This window comes from Pseudorca crassidens, chromosome 3, assembly GCF_039906515.1.
Source record: "Pseudorca crassidens isolate mPseCra1 chromosome 3, mPseCra1.hap1, whole genome shotgun sequence".
In the NCBI taxonomy this organism is placed as follows: Eukaryota; Metazoa; Chordata; class Mammalia; order Artiodactyla; family Delphinidae; genus Pseudorca; species Pseudorca crassidens.
Genome location: NC_090298.1, coordinates 141,042,311 through 141,065,134, shown reverse-complemented (window position 1 = coordinate 141,065,134; position 22,824 = coordinate 141,042,311). Strand labels below are relative to the sequence as shown.

Genomic DNA, 22,824 nt, shown 5'->3' with positions numbered 1-22,824 from the left:
GGTGGTCAAGTAAGGCCTTTCTGGGGAGGTTATATTTGAGCTGACACCTGAATGATGAAAAGGAATAACGAATGTGCACATTTAAGGGGAATGCGTTTTAGGCAGAGGGAATGATGTTGCTCTGTATGATACTCTGGTGTTGTCTCCTTGTTAGGCTTTGATTTCAAGCATATGCTGGCTTTATAAAATGACTGACTTGATAAAATGAGTTGAGAAGCCTAGATAGCATAGATTTTAAAGAAAGCACTTGAAAACTTATTTCTGCCTGTTCTTTATTGACTTCTTCATGGTTTCCCCATTATTCATAATCTATTTGTTGATAAGCTTTCTTAGAAGATGCTTTTTTCTTAGAGATTTCCAGGTTATTTAGCATAGGCTATACAAAGCAGCATATCATTTACTCTCTTCTGTGTCTGTTCTATTATCCTCTCTTCTCATTGTTTTTATTATGCTTATTTTCTTTTTAAAAACAAGACTTGCTGGAGACTAGTTTATTTTATTTGTTTTGTTTATAAAAAGCTCTTATATTTATCAGTTCCTTTTTTCTGTTTATTAAGCAAAATCTCTCTTTAATGTATTTTTTCATACTTTTGTAGGTTTACGTTCCTTTTTTTTAGCATTATGATTTTTGCAGCTTTATTTGTACTCTTTCTTGCATTTAAGGCTGTGAATTTTCTTCTGAAACTGTATTTTAAAAGTTTTTCATTTTCTTCTTTGGCCCAAGAGTTATTTAGAAACATATTTGGAATTCCTAGTAGCTTGTTTTTTTTTGTTTATCCTTTTCATATTAATCTTTCATTTTATTTATATAATTTAATATTTATATATTAAGGTCCTTGTCATTTAATAACATTATAAAATATATATTTTTAAAAAATTAAATTCTTAAAATTTAGAGAAAAATATAGAGATAAAAGGAGCCACCATGTACCTACTATCCAGCTCCTGAAAGCAGGCATTTTGCAATACTTGTTTCAAATTTCTCTTAAACAAATATAGATAAAATTGAAGCCCCCATTGTCAGTTGCTTGCATGTCATCCTGTCTGCACCCCCTCCCTTTCTTTCCCTTCTTTCCTAGAAGTAACCACTATCGACAACAGTGGTTGTCAAGGAATGTGTTTTTTGTGGGATGAAGGTTTGGTGTCTGTATTCAATCAAGCTTATTAAATGTACAATTAAAATCTGCTGTTTCTTTTTTTTCTGGTTACTTAATAAGACTACTTGACGTGATGAACTTGAATGTGGTTTTATAGATTTCTTTATTTTTCATTGGTAATATCTTTGTTTTTTCCTGATTACAAAACCAATACATGTCTACAAACAATTTAAGAGTTTATAAAGTTGAAAATTAAAGTTCTTAATAACCATACTTGAGATAACTACTTTTGATGTTTTAGTATATTATATGTCCTTCCAGACTTTCTTACATATACACCTCTGCTTAGTGTGCTGATAATATTAACTTTCCCAATGTTAATAACAAATATATCAAAGAGAATGCTTTTCTATATGCTGTGGGAAGACAGTACATGGTGCAAATAAAATGCATTAATAAATTCTGTGTTTATTTGGTGGGGGAGATGTTCTAACTTTTATATAGTTTGACTATTTTGTTTGATGCATGAAGACCCGTGGCCATTAGAACTTTCTTGTAATAACATATCCTTTGTTAATATCAGATGATGCTTTTTACTTTAAATTCTAATTTGGTTTATTACTATTGCTGCCCCTGCTTTATTTATTTATTGTTTTACAACTAATCTGGTATAATGTCAGCCATGCTTTAACATGAAATGACGTATAGAAATATTAAAAACTTGTTGCAAAAATACCCATGCACCCACACAGGAAAAGAATTCCAGTGTTAAGAAGAAAATGCTCACCCTTAATCCCATCATTTCATGGATAGCTAGTGTTAAATTTTAGTGTATATCCTTTCAGACTATTTTTGTTAGTTTATATGGCTATATAGGTTTAAATATAATTTTCTTGTTACACAAATGGGATTATGCTATATTTACATTTTTTCACTTTTAGTAACTCATAAAAATAATACATAAAGATAACTGTCATTTGAAGACATACAGATGGTGGCCAATAGGCACATGAAAAGATGCTCAACATCACTAATTATTAGAGAAATGCAAATCAAAACTGCAATGAGGTACTATCTTACACCGGTCAGAATGGCTATCATTAAAAAATCTACAAAAAACAAATGCTGGAGAGGGTGTGGAGAAAAGGGAACCTCCTACACTGTTGGTGGGAATGTAAGTTGGTGCAGTCACTGTGGAAAACAATGTGCAGTCACTGTGGAAAACAATGTGGAGGTTCCTCAGAAAACTAAAAATAGAATTACTGTGTGATCTAGCAATCCCATTCCTGGGTCCATATCCAGATAAAACTATAATTCAGAAAGATGCATGCACCCCTGTGTTCATAAGCAGCACTATTCACAATAGCCAAGAAACAACCTAAATGTCCATTGACAGATAAATGGATAAAGAAGATGTCGTGTATATATAAAATGGGATACTACTCAGCCATAAAAAAGAATGAAATAATGCCATTTGCAGCAACATGAAGTTCAAACAAAGCCTAAGATTAAATATGAAAAAAATCCTGCTCAGATCATTTGCCTACCACTGTTTCTCAGTCCTACACACCCAACATAGCAATATTAACAATTTCTTTTGCTTTTTTCCCAGATATTTTTGTGCCTGTCTAAAAATATGTATATTTTTCTCCAAAGAGCTTCTATTTATATGGACTGTATCTATTGATATCTATTACCATATGACAAATTAAAACTGAAATTGTTCTGTTTATTAATTCACTTTAAAAATAATAAACTCGGGATTTCCCTGGTGGCGCAGTGGTTAAGAATCCACCTGGCAGTGCAGGGGACATCGGTTTGATCTCTGGTCTGGATGATCCCACATGCCGCGGAGCAACTAAGCCTGTGCTCCACAACTGCTGAGCCCGTGCTCTAGAGCCTGTGCTCTGCAACAAGAGAAGCCACCACAATGAGAAGCCCGCATACTGCAATGAAGAGTAGCCCCCGCTCGCCGCAACTAGTGAAAGTCTCGCGCAGCAACGAAGACCAAATGCCAAAATTTTTTTTTAAATAATAATAAATAAATAAAGTCATTACATGTTAACATTAATGTTTGCAGACTTTTTTGTCTGGGTTAATAGAAAACAGCTGGATTTTCATATTCACTCCTGCTTGTAATCTTTTGTGATACGTAGTTTTAGTTGAAGTATGTGAAGAAAATCTGGCTTCACCCAGGTATGTAGTTTACCATTTTAACCATTTTTAAGTGGCATTACAATTTAGTGGCATTAATTTAATTACATTTACATTGTTGTTCAACAGTTACCACTATCCATCTTTTTTTCTTTAATTTATTTTTGGCTACATTGGGTCTTTGTTGCTGTGCGTGGGCTTTCTCTAGTTGTGGTGAGCAGGGGCTACCCTTCGTTGTGGTGTGCGTGCTTCTCATTGTGGTGGCTTCTCGTTGTGGAGCACAGGCTCTAGGCGTGCGGACTTCAGTAGTTGTGGTGCGCGGGCTCAGTAGCTGTGGCACAGGGATTTAGTTGCTCCGTGGCATGTGGGATCTTCCCGGACCAGGGATTGAATGTCCCCTGCATTGGCAGGCAGATTCTTAACCACTGCGCCACCAGGGAAGTCCCACCACTATCCATCTTTAGAACTTTTTCATCGTCCCAAACTGAAACTCTATACGCATTAAACAATTACTTCCCATTACTGTCTCCACCCAACCTCTGGTAACCGCAACTCTTTCTGTCACTATAAAATTTGACTATTCTAGATACGCATATAAGTGGAATCAGACAATATTTGTCTTTTCGTGTCTGGCTTATTTCACTTAGCATAACGTTTTCAAGATTTATCCATGTCACAACGTGTATCAATACTTTATTTTTTATTATCAAATAATATTCCTTGTATGAATCTACCACAATATCTTTATCCATTCATCAGTTGATAAACATTTGGATTGTTTCCCCTTTCAGTTCTTGTCATTAATGTTGCAGTGGATATTAGTGTACAAGTTTTTGTGTGGACACATGTTTTCATTTCTCTTGGGTATATATCTAGGAGTGGAATTGCTGAATCATATGATAACTATGTTTAACCTTTTGAAGAACTGCCAGACTGCTTCCAAAGAGGCTACACTATTTTACACTCCCAGCAATGGTATATGATGGTTCCAATTTTTCCACATCCTCACCTACAACTTGTAACATCTGTCTTTTATTATATTACAGTCATTCTAGTGGTTATGAAGTAGTATCTTGTGATTTTGATATGCATTTTTCTGATAGCTAATAATGTAGTACATCTTTTTATATACTTCTTGGTCATTTGTTTATCTCCTTTGGAGAGATGTCTATTCAAATCCTTTGCCCATTTTTAAATTGGATTGTTTGTCTTTTCAATGATGAGTTGTAAAAGTTCTTTATATATACTGTAGATACTAGATGACCCTTATCAGATATATGATTTGTAAATATTTTCTCCCATTCTGTGGGGTTGTCTTTTGACTCTATGTTAGTGTCCTTTGATGCACAAAAGTTTTCAGTTGTGATGAAGTCCAGTTATCTATTTTTTTCTCTTATTGCTTGTGCTTTTAGTGTCTTATCTAAGAAACCATTGCCTAATCCAAGGTCACAAGATTTTCACCTGTGTTTTCTTTGGAGTTTTATAATTTCAGCTCTTATATTTAAATCTTTGATGTATTTTGAGTTAGTTTTTGTATATAGTGTGATTTAGGGGGTCAGCTTCATTATTTTGCATGTGAATATCCAGTTGTCTCAGCCTCATTTGTTGAAAGACTATTCTTTCCCCATTGAATTGTGTCTTAATATTTGAAAACATGAAACCTACAGGACTACATGAAGTTAGCCATATGGCAAAGTTTAAAGCCAACTGTCAAGGTTGGAGGGCACACAAGTCCTCCAAAAGACCACCCTCACTTTTTTTTTAATTAATTAATTAATTTTATTTATTCATTCATTTATGGCTGCGTTGGGTCTTCGTTGCTGCCCGTGGGCTTTCTCTAGTTGTGTTGAGAGGGGGCTACTCTTTTGTTGTGGTGCGCAGGCTTCTCATTGCGGTGGCTTCTCTAGTTGCGGAGCATGGGCTCTAGGTGCACGGACTTCAGTAGTTGTGGCACATGGGCTCAGTAGTTGTGGCGCACGGGCTTAGTTACTCCGTGGCATGTGGGATCTTCCCGGACCAGGGCTTGAACCTGTGTCCGCTGCACTGGCAGGCGGAATCTTAACTACTATGCCAGCAGGGAAGTCCCTACCCTCACTTCTGACAGCAACTGCAAGTTCAAGGTGTTCCTAAAACCACCTTCAGGTTTGATAATTCACTAGAAGAGCTCACCGAAAGGTATTATAACTCATGGTTACAGTGTATTACAGGGAAAGGATACAGATTAAAATCAGCTAATGAAAGAGACACTTCGTGCAGAGTCTTGAGTTCCAAACACAAAGATTCCTTACTTCTCTCATGGAATCAGGACATGTTACACTCCTGGCACAAGTGTGTGACAATATGCATGAAGTATTACCAACCAGGGAAGCTCACCTCAGCTTCAGTGTCCAGAGTTTTCACTGGGGCTTCATTACATAGGCATGATTGATTTGATTGGTTGCCTATGTAATTGAACTCAGTCTCTAGGTTGACTGATACTGCATTACCCAAAATCCCCAGCCTAAATTAAATGGTTGGTCTTTCTAGGGTGGTCAGCCCTACCCTAGGTTACCATAGCAAAGATACTCTTATCAGGTGTGACATAGATTATCTCCAGAAGTCGAAGGCAGGGATCAGACCTCCTCTTGTGTAAGGCCAAATTTTTTTACTACAGTAGGACAAATATCCATTTTCAGGGGCAGAGTTAGGAAAGGAATGAGACTTTTTACTGAAGATCGTCTGTCTGCCAGGAATTATATTAGAATCTTTGTGTATGGTCACCTCATTAATTTTTCAAATTAACCCTGAGAAGTATTGTTTCTTCATTTTGCACATGAAAAACTGAGGCACAGAATCCAAGCAATTCTTCTGAGTGCTGGAGCTAGGATTCAGACCTAAGTTTCTCTGCTCTAAAGCCAAGCCTTCCATCAAACACCAACCATCAGGATTGCTCCATTGCACAGCTCTGGGGACACAGTCTGCTTTGCTGTGTTCTCTGTGGATGGTTTTCCTTACGCTTGTACAGTGAAGCACCTTGTATCCCAGCCACCCTAAATAACACATACCATCTTAATAAAAGCAGTGAGCTTCCAGACAAGTTCCTAGTACTTCTCTACTGTGTATGAATTCTGGAGCCATCACCACACATTGCCTCCCACCATAGCAAGTTAAAGAAAGGTTCATGATTATATACTCCCTGGTGACCTATTTCGAAACACCAGCAATGGTTGTCTCATCTCTTCTAGGTTGATTTGAGCATCACTGAAGTTCTTGCTATTCTTTTCTTCTCAGGCTGCTGTACAGGACAGATTAAACGAGCAAGAGGGTGTACCAAGTGTTTTCAACCCACCACCATCCCGACCCTTGCAAGTTAATACAGCCGACCACAGGATCTACAGCTATGTTGTTTCAAGACCACAACCAAGGGCAAGTTATTTCATAGCTGGAATTTCTCCCTTTTTTATTTTAAAAGTTCTTTCACTTGCTTATGTTGATCTCTGTATGATAGGAACAAAAGGAATATTCAGAATATAAAGCTGTTAGCTTGACCTAGCTCCTTGGTAGGTTTATTGGGTTTATCATTTTTCCTTTATTCCTTAATGAACCAATGAAAGTATCCTTTTTTTTCCAGTTTCCATGCCAGTTATTTGAAGAGTTTTCTGTGCCTTGTTTATAGCACTTCATCTACATGTATTTACATGTCTAAAAATGTTTGCTATGTGTTTAATAGATCTTCCACTCTTAAGTTAGAGTGTTTACTGAATTCTTTGTTGCTTCATTTTACTTAATTTTAAGCTACTTCTAGGGAAGTACTTGTAATCTCTGTGGGAGAAATTAGTCTTGAAGGGCTAGCAGCGAGGAGGTGGTTCAGTTAAATTCAGCAAGCACTTAAGAGTGTTCCAAGGTCCTTGATATTTTGCTGTTGGGGATCTAGAGATGAATAAAGAGGCATTCTTCCCTCTTCAAATTATTCAGTCAAATTAGGGAAGTCAGGTGTGTATACTGATAGTGAACACTCCAGAGAACTTTTTGGAGTTTCTTATTCTTGGAGTTACACTCACCTCTTATAATTGGATTTAGAATTTACTCCATCACTCCTTTTTGTGGAGTACTTGATAATGTTTTAAAAATAGTTTCTAAGTAGATGTTTTGGGGGTATTCTGAAGTAGAACAGCACAGATTCCTAGAGCAATTATATGATTCAAGGAGTAGTTCTAGGGAATTCCCTGGCGGTCCAGTGGTTAGGACTCCACTTTCAGTGCTGAGGGCCCAGGTTCAATCCCTGGTCAAGGAACTAAGATCCTGCAAGCCGTGTGGTGTGGCCAAAAAAAAAAAAAAAGAAAAAGAAAACTTTTTTCTTTTTTAAATTAAAAAAAAAAGGAGTAGTTCTGTATGTGTCCAATGTTTCTCCAGTTGTTTTGGGCTTGAATGTGTTTGGGACCCTAATGTCCACTAATGGGGCTCCAGAGCTCTAGAGCTCCCTGGCTATGGACACAGAGGGTCTCAGATTAACACAATATACCGTGTAAGAAATGTTTTGTAAGCTATAGAGCCCTATATATTTGCTAATTAATAATAAGAGCAGCAGTAATCAACACTGTTAAAATAATAATTAAGAGTATTACCAAGATTAGCAGCTGTTTGGAGATTTATAATTGTGGTTAATATAATTATTTGTCATTTATATACAAATGTTCAAGGTAGCAGTAGTGGTTATCTTTCTTGTTATTTCTATATACCACATTTTAATATATTAAGTCTAAAAAGGAAAGAATGAATATTTATGATTTAGAGAGGAAAACTTGCAACTGAATTTGACAGCTAATGTATGTAAGTAGCTGCAGAATAAGTGTTCAAGCAAATTTAATACAAAAATTATTGTATAAAAGAAAAATATAATAGTATTAGATGAAGTGAGGTCAAAGGTAGTTGGTTTTTAAGAAGGATGAGGTGGGCCAGGAAAAGGGAACCTTGTTTTGCAGAGGGAGAAATTACAAGAAAAGGACAAAAAAGAATGTAAATCTTAACTAGCAATTAAGGTATTAGGGATTGAGAGAATGATATCTAACTTTGTTTTTGGAATTTCAGGGGCTGCTTGGATGGGGTTATTACTTGATAATGCTTCCATTCCGGTTTACCTATTATACAATACTTGATATATTTAGGTATGTACCTTTGTATGTATGTGTTAGTAGTAACAAGGTAGACGTTGGAGCTGAAACATAGACCAGAATAAGGTTTATGCTCTATCAATTTTGGCTGCCAGTTTGTCATCAGATTGAATACTTTTCCTGAAGTATTCATATAGCATGAAAATATTTTCGGTTTTTCAGACATAACAACAGATGTTATCATTTTCACAAATAAGTCTGCCTCCCTATCCCGCATGTTTGTCCCCCTACATTCCCTAGTTAATCTTCACACCCTTTCCTTTCCAACCTCTGTTATCTTTACTAGCTTCACACTCCTTGTAACTTTTACCCTAAATCATTTTACAACTCATAATTCCAACAAATTCTTTTGCTCTGAGATGACCTACTTTCTTCTAGATTCCTCCTATAACAATTTCACCATTCTAGACACACCTTCTGTACATTTTCCTCTGTCCTGGCAACCCATAGGTTGCTGGCACTGGAACCCTTCCATATGTGTTCCCCCTTGCTTCACACTTTCACCTTTCTTCTTAATTCCTTCATGTACCATTTGGAGAGCTCAGCACAGGAAGCTACAGAAAGGCTGGAAAATGTCAAGGGGCCCAAGTTTCTGGCACATCAGACTTGGGGTGTCTGGTCTGGAACTCAGTAGTAGATGAACCCACACCTAGACTTCATGGAGAACTAAAATGTTTTATGGGCATCCATGCCAACAGATGGAACCTTGCATACAGGGCATTCTATACCTTCCTCTAAATATGGGCTAATCTTTGCCTTGCTCTAGGGAGCAGAGCCTGAAGGTAAGGACCCAGCAGCTGCAGAGGATCAGACAATACCTAAGAATGGGCATGTAAAAACCTTTAAAATCATAATGAAGTCTTAGTTGATATCTCTATTTTTTTTAAAAAGCTGATTGTCCTAAATTGTGTTGGCCATTGGAATATATTGTAATGAGAAATAAAAAAATTAAAACCTTTATCCATTCATCAAAATTTGAAAACTTAAAGAGTAATAAGATAATCCTAAAATACTTGACTTCAGAGAAAGTTATCAAAACATTAATCTTCTTAAGGATTTCTAATCACTCCCTCACATACACAGCTTCTTACTTTTGTTTTTAATTTGCTCTGGAATGTTTGTGTCAATGAGTTTGATTTGATTACTCAGGAGAAATTCCAAGTGAAATCATGTTTATATGGGGAATTTGTTAAGGGGATAAGGAATTGGCTCGATATTTGGTAAGGAAGGTATCATAGTTTAGTCAGCTTTTCTATGCTGATATTTCTTTAAGTATATGAATATTGTTTGCTTTCTTTGGGAAAAAATATGCATGGCATGTGTTACTAATTTTAATCCAACTGTATCATCCAAGTAACTTATTTAATGTTACATAGCACATTGACTTATCAAGCCCCTGCTCCTTTGCCTTTTATGGAAACCCAGAGGATAAATAACTGGTACTATACAAATGTGATAAGATGGGCTCTTTAGAAACAGATGTGTGGTACCGTCTTTAACCTTACAGTAACTGCCAGGTCTCCAACTCTGCCAGTGTTGTCTAGATCCATTTTATAACTTCCTCCATGGATGCTATCAACCATAAATCACTGAGCAGAATTTACTTGCCCCGTTGAAGAGCAAGTCAGTCATGACTGCAAGTTTGGATTTGAAGTTCTTGTCCATAATTTGAATAGTTTGGGAATGTGGACTCATAATTCAAAATCCCAGGAGAACAGAAAGGAAAGGGAGAGGCAAGTAGAAGAACCAGAAAGAGATACAGCTCTGTTCTAGAATAGCACTAATAGAACTTTCTGTGATGATGGAAATGTTCTATATCTGCAGTGTCTAGTGTGGAAGCCACTAGCCACATGTGGCTGTTGAGCACTTGAAATGTGGCTGGTGTGAGTGAGGAGGTGAATTTTTAAAATTGTATTTAATTAAATTAATTTTCTTGGTAATTTAGATAGCCACATGTGGCTCGTGGCTGCTGTTTTAGACAGTGCCGTTATGGAGAGTCTGGGGACACAGCCTGACCTGTGATCTTTTTGGATATTGCGTCTTCCTTTCCCAATTCTTATAGCCCTAAATTTTTCTGCAAAAAGCACTCAAGATTTGTTTAGGCCAGTGTTGGAATTTATAATTCTAGTAATTTGCATTCTTCTTAAGCAGACAGTGGTGTAACACTTGCTGCTTTGTGGCTTTTGAGCTAGCCTGTACTCTCAGGTTTGATGGTCCACTCACAGACCGTTCACCTCCCTTTGCTGCCATGCCCATGGCTCTGCTATAGGAATCTTTACAAACTGGCCCACTCCATATGCACTACAGTAAGCCGATTCATGTGATATTTATTCCTTCCTCCCCAGGTTTGCTCTTCGTTTTATACGGCCTGACCCTCGCAGCCGGGTCACTGACCCCGTTGGGGACATTGTTTCATTTATGCACTCTTTTGAAGAGAAATATGGGAGGGCACACCCTGTCTTCTACCAGGGAACGTACAGCCAGGTCAGTGCCACAAACCATATAGATGCCAATTTATTGATATGATTCTATCCTCAAAGGAAAGCATAGCTTAGCACTGATCATGTCATTCTTTGATTCAGAAACTTTAAATAGCTTTTTATTGCTTACACAAAAAGAGACCAAGCCCTTTAGCTGGGCCCTCCTTGATCTAATCCCAACCTCCTTTTGAGGTCTTTCCTGCATAACTTGTTTCCCTATACCCTAGGTTCCAGCTGACCATTCCCTTAACATACTCTGTACTTTCCCACCTCTGTGCCTTTGCTTTTGATTTACTGTTTCCTCTATCTAGAATGCCTTCCTCACATTTTTGCTAATTGGAATCTTGCCCATCCTTCACCAGCTCATGTCACTCCCCTTTTGTACTCTTTCCTAATTGTTGCGCCCTACCCTGCCTACTTGCAATCTAAAATAGTAGTCTTTCCTTTTGTACTTTCATAGTGGTTTTCTTTTTTTTTAAACGTTATAGCAATTTCACATTCTTCCTTATTTTATAGTTGTTTGTGTTAATGTCTTATCTCCTGTATCAGACTGCAAGCTCCTCCTTATAGGCAAAACCTAAGTCTTGTATCCCTCGCAGAATTGAATAAGGGGATAGACCATAGACTCAAAGCAACACATCTCATTCAACCCAAGCCACGCAGACATTCGACTGTTGTTACCTCTCAGGGAGCAAAAATTAGGAGTTCTGTGGGTGTTGGGCATATCTCTAGTTTACCAGAGAAAAATGTAGAAGTAACACCTTATGCCTGAGGGTGGTTCTGCAGCCTCCAGGATTCCTGGATCTATCTGGAGAAAGAGAAAAATGCTTACTCTTGCTTCCTTCTGTGATTCTCCCACATCTGCTTTTTCCCACTGGCTGCTCCCACCCCACTCAATGAGCATTAAGCACGTACTATATGCCATGCATTGTGCTCAGTGCTAGAGATACAGACATGAATGAGATGGGCACCTCTCATACACCCTCTTTGCTGTAATCCTGAAGGTAGACCACCAATGGTCATTCAGGAAATCTTAATTAAATTGTAATGTACTTGGGATTCTGCAAATGCAAAAGCATACACAGAAATCTGGGACACTAGCCTTGTCTTTGAAGATCTTTTAAACCCCATGCTCTTTAAAATGCCCTTGGGTCCCTCAGTCCCTCATCCCTGCTTGGTATGTGGCCTTGGATCAGGCTCATCTTCGCAGTATTTTTTATGTTGTAGCTGTAAAGTGGCAAAACTCTCATCTCCCTTTTCAGGTCAGATTTTCCTGTTTACATCTTCCTTTAGATTGTGGGAACAGATGACTTTTCTGTGATTGGGTGGGGAGGGGGCCTTTTTTTGTCAGCCTGCCTACTCTTATGTGCCTGATAGAATTTAAATCCTAACAACACTAAAAACTTTTTCATTGAAGCTTGTTAGCATGGACTTTTTGTAGGGAGAGAAATGCCAGGGTTATGAAGGTAGGAACCCAGGAATTTTCTGGTTTTCTTGCTCACCTTTTTCCCTCATTTCTTCTTTTGTTCCTAAATACGTAGCTGTATCCATTAGGACCCTTAGCCTAACTAAAAGTTTGAGGCACAGTCATCGTCATAATTTGTGATCTTTTGTTTCTCACAGGCACTTAATGATGCCAAACGGGAGCTTCGCTTTCTTTTGGTTTATCTTCATGGAGATGATCACCAGGACTCTGATGAGTTCTGTCGGTAAGTGGATTGATTTTTTTTTTTCCCCTCTTTTCTGATCTTATCTACTGATAATTTGTAGTAAGCAGGTTCTTCTCATGTCCTCTTCATCCCTCTCCACAGCACCACACTCTGTGCTCCTGAAGTTATTTCACTAATAAACACTAGGATGCTCTTCTGGGCATGCTCCACAAACAAACCTGAGGGATACAGGGGTAAGTCGTGTTTCTTTTGCCTCATTGAGATTGTTGAGATATCTTTGGAATAATCTGGAAGGACATGCCATTTATTGCATGAGTATTCTGTGGCTGACCGATCCTCTCAGCAGTCCTGAGAGATGGGGGTTGTATTACCTCCACTTTATGGTTTAGGAAACAAGCTCAGAGAGTTTAAGCCACTGGCCCAGGATCATACAGTTAGCAAGTTTTGGAGCAAGCTCAGGTCTGTCAGGCTCTAGCCCATTCATTACAGTTAACCATTGCCAGAGCCTGTTTTATTTTTAAAAATACCCAGTCCTGGGGCTTCCCTGGTGGCGCAGTGGTTGAGAGTCCGCCTGCCGATGCAGGGGACACGGGTTCGTGCCCCAGTCCGGGAAGATCCCACATGCCGCAGAGCGGCTGGGCCCGTGAGCCATGGCCGCTGAGCTTGCGCGTCCGGAGCCTGTGTTCCGTAACGGGAGAGGCCACAACAGTGAGAGGCCCGCGTACTGCAAAAAAAAAAAAAAAAAAAAAAAACCCAGTCCTGGCCAGCAGCTTGCCTTTAATCTTAATGAGCTTTTTACTGAAGAGTTTATTCTTGTCATCAGCAATTTTAACAGAGCTTCTTGCACAATGAGTTTGAGTACCCTGAGTGCTGATAGGGATTCAGAAAGCTCAGATCTTTGCTGACTATAACTAACTCTTAACTGGAGGTAAATATCTTTAGAAGTCAGTATAAGATATAAAGGCATCTAGTGAAGGAAAATGTAGTTACTTTGCAGCTACTTCTATTCAGCAACTTTTGAATATATACTAGCATACCAGGTGCTGTGCTAAATCCTGAGAACCAAAGATGCAGCAGATGTTTAGTCTACATCCTGGAATCCGAATTGTTATTCCTAATTGGTTTTTAAACATCTGATAAGTTCCTGCAGTATATGTTTTGCCATTCTCTTACGGCTTTGGGTGTGAGGAGTGATAGATAGAAGGAGACTAAGAATATTTTTAACAGAAGCTTAAAATCTCTTCTTTCAAATCATAAGGTAAAACAGGTAAAGCTCTGTAATTGTAAAATCTTGGTTATTTGGAAGACCAACTTTCTAAACTCCTTCAGAACAGAAAAGCTAGCCCTTTTTTAGTGGGTGGGGGCAGGTGGGACATAGGAAAAGGGGATAAGGAAGGGATTGGATGAGAGGAACAAAAGACAAGGAAGATGATGGTGGAGATCCTCACCAGTAACATAAACTTGAGACTTGCAGCCTTGTCCCCTTCGACACAGGGGGAAATTATGCTGAGCAGTAGCCAGAGTCTTTGTAGAGCCTTTTCCCTCCATCAAATAGACATTGTTCTTGAACTCTGCAGCCTGCCCTAGCATCATCATGACAACCACACCCCACCAGAAAAGCCTGTCCTACTCTAATCAAATTACCTGGGAATAGGGACACAAGTATATAACAACAACAGCAAAAAGATTGAGAAACTAGGAGGGAAAAAGGTAGGCAGGGAATAAATGACACCTCCCTTCTTTCCCAACTGAGACCAAAGCAGTTCTCTCTTGCTTGTTGTGTAAAGTCTAAGAATTAATCTGTTTTATCCCTAAGTCCTGCCCTTGATCTTTTGGGTCTTCTTTCTGTCAGTCTCACAGGCTTTAAGAGAAAACACCTATCCATTCCTGGCCATGATTATGTTGAAGGATCGGAGAATGACTGTGGTAGGACGGCTAGAAGGCCTCATTCAGCCTGATGACCTCATTAACCAGCTGACATTTATCATGGATGCAAACCAGACTTACCTGGTGTCAGAACGCCTAGAGAGGTACAGGGGAGTTCCTCTCTGGGACTGAGACGAGCTGTAGACTTGGGTGCCTTACCTGGGGCTCCACAAATCCTGACTTCTTCTCTGTTAGGCAACTTTAAAAGCCTTGTCCATTTAGTGTTAAAATATTTGTATATTTTTACCTAAATAACTCCATCAGATCATCTTTTCTTGGAGATGTGATTCAAAATAAAGACAGGACTCTATGCTCAGGAATGTAAATTGTGTCATTTAAAATAGCTGAGCATGATATAAAGAACTTAAATGTAAAAAATGAGGAATGCTTATAACTTGGTTATAACTCCTCCCCCATCACATAAGTAATGTACATTAATTAATGTAGAAAATTCAGGAAACATAGAAAAGCACAGAAGAAATTTTAAATCACTCATAATCCTACCACCACTTTTAACATTCTGGGGTATTTTCTTTTAATTTTATAGACACAGACACACACACTCCTACGTACATACACAATTTTTTGGAGAGAAAAAGAAATATCCCAAAATATTACAGTGTTTTCTCTTTAATTAGTAGAACTCTGAATAAGATGTTTCTTTATTTTTCACATCTTCTAAAATGTGTGTATGTGGTTTTTTGGTTTTATGAAAGCAACATACACAAAAATGTTGTAACCCAGAAAGGTATTTACCTATAAAATATGATCCCACTGATCATTTTATGGCAATAATATTGTGTTACTTCTGTTAGGATTGGGGGGAAAGGATAGTTTTACATGGAAAGTTAAAAAGAGAGGGAAAAGCTTGCCATTTCTTTTTCTGCCAAATTAAAGTAAGAAAAGAGATGGCTCATTCAGATTCTGCATGAGAATCTGAATCCCTTATGGTAGTATTAACTGTCATCTGCCAAGATTGTCAACCTTTTTAACCCCCTAAAAAATTTCAATATAAGAAAACACAGAGCTTTGTGAGATTTATTTTTTCCCTCTATGCTTTTGATCTGTCCACAGGGAAGAACGAAACCAGACCCAGGTGCTGAGACAACAACAGGATGAGGCCTACCTGGCCTCTCTCCGGGCTGACCAGGAGAAAGAGAGAAAGAAGCGGGAGGAGCGGGAGCGGAAGCGGCGGAAGGAGGAAGAGGTGCAGCAGCAGAAGTTGGCAGAGGAGAGACGGCGGCGGGTAAGGAGCCTGTCTTTATTTACTTCTGGTGACTCTCAAACTGGTGTTTTCTCAAGTGTGAGAGAAAAAACTAGATGATAGGATTGTGAGTGATTTAAATTCTCCATGCCATTTTAATATTTACTACATTTTCACAAAAAGTATTTTTTAATTGTTTAAAAAGTTTATTAAAACAAATACAAGAGTAAGTAAAAGTTAGGCAGAAAAGCTCTGTTCCATGAAAAGTAAGTATAAATAGATAATAAGCAGTTCAATATGCTAATTCACAGCAGTAGATTTTAAGCATTCATTCTTAGTACCAGTGTTTAGCTCATCTGACATTTTATTCATCATCTTGTTTCATTGCATATTGCCGCTTGATTATAGCCAGGGTCTTTTAGTCATTCCCTTTTTTCTAACAGTTACATACCTTAACATAGTCAATAAATAATACATGTGATGCAATAGTGTGTAATCAAATAAATATAATTTGAATTAGGGTGTTTCTGACCCTTGCCAAGAAGTTTTCTTCTGATACTGGTCATTAATTTTTCATCTGACTGCCTAGTAAACCTACATGTTGTGATTGTGTTTCTTGTTTCCTTGTTCCCTGATTGGAGCCATAGCCTCACCTTTGCTTTGTGTCTCTACAGAATTTACAAGAGGAGAAGGAAAGGAAGTTGGAGTGCCTGCCCCCGGAGCCTTCCCCTGATGACCCTGAAAGTGTCAAAATCATTTTCAAATTACCCAATGATTCTCGAGTAGAAAGACGATTCCACTTTTCACAGTCTCTAACAGTAAGGACTGCCTAAGTTGTGTGAAGTGTATGTAAAGTCTGGGCTGTGTGGGCTGTAGATATGGAAACTTTTAAAGACTCTCAAGAGTGTTATTGCTGTATCTGCTGCTCTGATGAACAGGGGAGGAAGGAGGTGGGGCAGAGAGAAGAGTGCACTGAATTATTGTAGGTTCCTTCAGGTCTAGCTGCCAACTCAAAGCAGTTATTAAGGTTTCATTTTATCATGTTTGAGCTCTGCTAAGAAGAAAAGATAGCTTACCAAGAAGTCCCACAAAAGACTTGTATGTTGGAGGTGGGAGGCTCTTCCAAGCTGCTCGACTCGCATTGGCTTTAGAATCCCACCAGAACCCCTTGCTGTGTAGAAAAAGCTCTATCCCCGCTGCCCTGGAAGGACTGGAATTACACAACTGAATATAAGTGCATGCACAGCTTGCATGCAGTTGTCACCCTTTCTTTCTACTCAGTCCATTAGAAGCCCCACTTAGTAGGGCTACCTTGGGTATCTGGTGTCCATAGGTAAATAGTGTTTGTCATTCCATAGGGATGTAGTTACAAGCAGAGACTCTCAGAGTCTCACAGAATGAAGATCAAATTCTCATTGTTCCAGTGTTAATAGGTGTGTTTCCTTGGTCAGTTTACTTAATCTGTAAGCCTCAGTTTCTTTATCTTTAAAATGGGTATAATAGTCACTCTCTAATAGGATTGCTAGGATTAAGTTCATATGTAAAGTGCTCAACATTGTGCCTGGCTCATAGTAAGCATTCAAACGCTATTGTTTTTGGTGTTTATTATCAGAAGGAAGTTCCTGTTTATATTGAGCGGTGGTAAGTTGCCTTTCCAAGTTTACAACTATAATAGATGCTGCCATTTCCCTGATCATTTGAAATAATCAAGAATAAACTGCATAATAGAAATGTGGACGCTCTGTAGGTGAGGCTGGGTAGCACATTCATTACTTCTCCTGTTTAACTGGAAAACATTGGACAAGTTACAGAGTCTCTTATAGGGCCTCAGATATATCCTGCATGTAAAATGGAAATATAACCTGTCCTCTGATAACATTAAACTGAAGGTATGTCAGGCACTGTGCTAGGCACCCTAGGGGTTATGCAGGTGAGTAAAGCGTGGTTCTGGAATTCATGGAGCTTACTGGCCAGTAAGGAATGTAAGACGATTCAAAGAGCTAATTCAGAGTAAAACGTTGTGAGGCATCCTAGTGAGAGAGAAGCAATAGCTTCCTCGTTTTATTTGTTTATCTCTCATTTATACATTGATTTATATGGGAGAAGGTGCTCACATCTCTAACTTTGGATGTTTTAGTTGGGAATAACATGAATGAGCCTCACACAGGACCTAGCATGTAGTAGATGGTTTCTAAATGTTCATTCCCCTTCCTTGATGTGTTTCCTAACTACTGTTTTCTGTGTGGGTATTAGCTTGCAGCCATGTTCACTGACAGTTTCTCTGTATTATGCCCAAGCGCTTACGGAGCTTTTACTCCCCAAACTCTAATTATCATTTCGTATATGAAAAGCCTAACCAAAATTTCCTCTCTTGAGAGTTTTGGAGGAAAATCTGTTAGAATTGTGGAATAGAATAGACTTTTAGCCAAAGGGGAACCAACCCATTTATTAAATATTTAATCCTTGTAGGCTTTTTAAATATGTTTACACTACAAGTTATTTTTTAAAGAAGAAAAAAACTTCAGATGGAGAGAAATAATTCGTAAATGGGGACAAGGATCAGATGGGAAAGAAAGAAGTGTAAGAGGAGAGGTGTATTGGCAGTGCTGGCCTTTCATTTAACATTTATAGAGTTAATAACATATAACTGAATAGTGAGTTACAGTTTTTTAGTGCTCCTGCGGAGTTTGTGTGATCTTCTGTGAGCTCTACCATTTATAAATACTCTCAATGAGTGAATGTTCAGCAAAATGCTCAGTTTGTGTATGATGCTCAGCTCTTGACAGGTGTTAAAAGCTAGGATAAAAAAGGGTAAACTGTAGAAAAATCTCTAGCCTTCAAGAGTGAGCAGAAAAGTGGCAGCTGACTTTCTCCTGAATGAATGCATGTAAGAGAGAAACCAAATTATACTCAGCCCAGAAATCATTTTTCTATCCATTATGAACCAAAAGGGACCTGTAGAGGTGATTTCATCTGTTTCCTGATGGTATTGGTGCATTGCCAATGATAAACAGAAAATGTCAGTGTTGTATCAGTGTTGAGTATTGTCAAGCAGTGACTGAAAAGGAAGCAAGATATTTTGCCCTTTTGTAAAACCCTGTTGGGTTCATACCAAGAATACTTGGTGCAAGTCTAACTGATGCATCTCAAGAAAAGAAAAGGAGAATGAATGTTAATGGAAATTGCAAAGACAGAGAAAGGAGCTGAAAGTGATTAAGGTTGATGGACCAAAATATGAGAATTTTGTAAAATCATGAATGGATTAGGTGAAAGGAAAATGAATTTACTCCTTAAATGGATTTGTAGCAATAGCCTCTTCAGGCAGAGGGAAATAAACTTATGAGAGGTGGAACAAAAAGGAAATAGAAATAGATACCCTCAAAAAAGTAAGGGTAACTTGAATGGGGTGCTCCTGATCTTTGGGATGGACCTGAAAGAGGTTAGCAGTGCCCTTCACTGCACATCCCTTAGAGTCTTGTTAAAAACAGAATTTGAGATAAAGAGGACCATAGATCAGATCCAGGGTGCCTGTTCTTAATGTGTGGCGTTAAGAGACAGGGGAAAATAAGAATTTACCTGTACCTTGCCAGAGCCAGACCAGGGTGAAGAGGGCTTTCTCACAGAAGAGAGGTCTACGTGGAAGGTGTCAGATCTCGATCAAGTGAAGGAGGTGTGCATATGTGAGAGCACCCAGTGCAGAGAAGTCAGAGCCCAAGTGGCCTGGAGATGGGGTGGGTGTTAAATCCAGAACCAGGTAAGGAGGGTATACATGAGGAGAGGGGAATCAACTCATGGCTCTCAGTATACAGGGGGAAATAGAGATATAGATGCATATATGTATGTACACATTGTCTGGCTTTCTCCACAGAGAGTGCTTGGGAATATCAGCACCCCAATAGCAATGAACATACCTAGCACCTAGGTCGTTGTTGTTATTTATTTATTTTCTGTTTTTTCGTTTTTGGCCGCACCACACAGCATGCAAGGTCTTAGTTCCCCGACCAGGGATCGAACCCATGCTCCCTGCAGTGGAAGCGTGGAATCCTAAACCCTGGACCTCCAGGGAATTCCCTAGATCGTGGTTTTTAAATAGCATTGTCCATTAAGAAGAATCACGGTTCCTTGGAGAAATGGCTGATTCCAGGACTGGGACAGGGAAAATACAAGATTAGCCTGGAACACCTTGTACCACAAAGCAAGGAATTATTCAAAAAATGATGGAGACATGTCAGAAAGACGTGGAGGCCAGCTTGATTGGGCTCCTCGGACTCCATCTGAAACAGTTTGAACATTAGAACCTATTGAATAAAATAGGAAAGCATGGCTCTATATTAATATAAATAAATAAATTGAAGAAAGTTTGAAGAGCCAAATGTCTCCGTAGTCTCAGAGTACCCCCCCACAAAATACTCGTTAATAACAAAGGAGAAAAGACTAACTTAGAGTGGAGAGGCCTGGCAGGCACCATCTTAATCAAGTGGTCACAGTGGACATCATAGGTAATGGAGCAAAATGAAATTGTACTCCACCTGAATAGGATGCATTGAGTAGAGCACAGCATCATTTCTGTAATACTCCTGTCAAAGATGCATAACTGGAATCTAATCAAGAGTAAACATCAGGGCTTCCCTGGTGTCGCAGTGGTTAAGAATCCGCCTGCCAATGCAGGGGACAAGGGTTCATGTCCCAGTCCGGGAAGATCCCACATGCCGTGGAGCGGCTAGGCCCATGAGCCACAACTACTGAGCCTGCGCGTCTGGAGCCTGTGCTCCGCAACGGGAGAGGCCGCGACAGTGAGAGGCCTGCGCACCGCGATGAAGAGTGGCCCCCGCTTTCCGCAACTGGAGAAAGCCCTCACACAGAAACGAAGACCCAACACAGCCAAAAATAAATATAAAATAAATAAATTAAAAAAAAAAGTAAACATCAGATAAACCAATTGAGAGACAAAGTAACTGACCAGTAATCTTTAGGAGTGTCAAGGTCATGAAAGTCAAGGAAATCCTGAGTATTTGTTCCAGGCTAAAAGGAGCAGACTTAGGAGATGTGACAACTACTAAATGCAACATACAATTTAAAACTGGATCCTTTTGCTATAAAAGGCAACTGCCAAAAAAAAAAAAAAAGGCAACTGCCAAGACTTGAATGGGGCCTGAATAAAAATTTAATGTACATTATTATATTACAGTAGTAATGTATCAGTTAAGTTTCCTGATTTTGAGGGTTGTATTATGAAGGTGATTGCCCTGTTTGTAAGATATACACAAGAGGGCTTCCCTGGTGGTGCGGTGGTTGAGAGTCCGCCTGCCGATGCAGGGTACACGGGTTCGTGCCCCCGTCCGGGAGGATCCCACATGCCGCGGAGCGGCTGGGCCCGTGAGCCATGGCCGCTGAGCCTGCGCGTCCGGAGCCTGTACTCCGCAACGGGAGAGGCCACAGCAGTGAGAGGCCCGCCTACCGAAAAAAAAAGATATACACAAGTATTCTGGGGTGATGGGACATTCAGTTGGTAGCTCACTTTCAACTGGTTCAAAGAAAAAATTCTGTACCTGTGCTTCCAACTTTTCTGTAACTCTTGGTTATTTGTAAGTTAAAAATGTTTAACTTTATATCAGACAGGTTTTCAAAAAAGAAACAGATGGGTCAATTCAGAGTAGGACTAGCATTGGGCTGTGTAATAAACCTCTTAAAAGAGCTGCCCGACATGTTTGCTCTTTGAAATTGATCGACTTTGAAATGGAATTTCAGTCTAATGTGATTACTTCATATCTCCAAGTTACCCTGGGGAGAGCTGGGGTATATTTGATTTCATGGTTGTGTGTGTGTCTGTCTTTGTCTTTTTCTCACTGCCCTTCTTTTTCTATAGGTAATAGAAAATTACCTTCTTTTTCTGCAGGTAATCCACGACTTCTTATTCTCCTTGAAAGAAAGCCCTGAAAAGTTTCAGATTGAAGCCAATTTTCCCCGGAGGGTGCTGCCCTGCACCCCTTCAGAGGAGTGGCCCAACCCCCCCACGCTGCAGGAGGCCGGACTCAGCCACACAGAAGTTCTCTTTGTTCAGGACCTAACAGACGAATGACACTTTTTCTTCCTCTCCTTTTCAACCCCAATCCCTAAAAGAAATGGAAAAAAACAAAAAAATAAGAGAGAGAAATTCATATTATTATTATTATAATACAATATTTTTTTTAAAAGACTGCTGCATCCTCAGGAAGGATCAGAAACCATGCTGCCTGCAAAAGTCACCACCTGTGTGTGCACTCGAGGTTAGCAGTGAACGTTCCTGCTGGCAAACCCACCCTTCCCTACTGCCTCTGCACCACACCTTCCAGTGAAAGGAGACTCTTCACCTCCAACCCAGCCATTGTCCCAACTGGGGAAGGGGACATTCCCACTAGATCTCATTCATTCTTGCTTTTATAGAAAATAAAAGTGAAAAAACCTCCAACAACCAGCTACTGCAGCATCTCCTGAGGACTTGCTTCTTCCACCTCTGGAGAAGAGAGGGAAGGGAAGGCACAGAGCAGAGATGTTCCTTGAACTTCCCACAATTTATGAATAACTTTAATTTTTTTGTTGTTGTTGCTTTGTAATGACCAAAGGAATGAGGCTGACATAGATGTATTTTTTTTCCTTAACATCATTTGATAAAGAGCCATTTCTTAAACCCATGAGTTCTTGCCCTGGGCTCCTTAGCCCACAAGAGTGTAATAAAGGTGTCCCAGGCTGGTTTGTGCTTATTTCTGCCATTGTCCCTCTCACGTTCCCAGAGAGGTTCTTTTTGGTCCAACTCTTGCTGTCCTTTCTTGCCACCTATGCATCCCACTTGGTACAATGGGAGGAAATCTGGGTTTGTAGCTCTACAAAGGCTGTGTATGTACAGATACACCCATATACATGGCATGAACTCCGTGTAGACTAACCTATACGTACAACTGCAGCTTTTCCTTGGAATCTGGACCAGGTGGTCATTATGGGGTCTGAACAAAGGATATGTGTTCTGACATGTGCATGCTATTCCTGCCCAGCCTTGAGCTTTCCTGAATTGCCAAGCTTGGTGCCTTTCCAGAGGACAAGCAGGGTCTGTGGTGGAACCAGCAGAACCATGTGAGAATACCCCGCCTGTCTCACTGGGAATGTGGT

The 22,824-nt window shown here is 39.4% G+C and overlaps 1 protein-coding gene across 2 annotated transcripts in view; it reads left to right on the top strand.

Annotated features, from left to right (window-relative positions):
- Positions 1–22,410, top strand: part of FAF2 (Fas associated factor family member 2) — a 57,112-nt gene extending 34,702 nt beyond the window's left edge. For both annotated transcript variants that reach the window (XM_067732778.1, XM_067732779.1), the window contains 9 exons: positions 6,522–6,656; positions 8,319–8,395; positions 10,747–10,885; positions 12,505–12,590; positions 12,693–12,784; positions 14,404–14,581; positions 15,552–15,723; positions 16,356–16,499; positions 21,578–22,410. In XM_067732778.1, the coding sequence (XP_067588879.1) occupies positions 6,522–6,656; positions 8,319–8,395; positions 10,747–10,885; positions 12,505–12,590; positions 12,693–12,784; positions 14,404–14,581; positions 15,552–15,723; positions 16,356–16,499; positions 21,578–21,760 (1,206 nt within the window). In that variant the 3' untranslated portion in view covers positions 21,761–22,410. The remainder of the gene's footprint in view (positions 1–6,521; positions 6,657–8,318; positions 8,396–10,746; positions 10,886–12,504; positions 12,591–12,692; positions 12,785–14,403; positions 14,582–15,551; positions 15,724–16,355; positions 16,500–21,577) is intronic.
- The last annotated feature ends 414 nt before the right edge of the window (positions 22,411–22,824 follow it).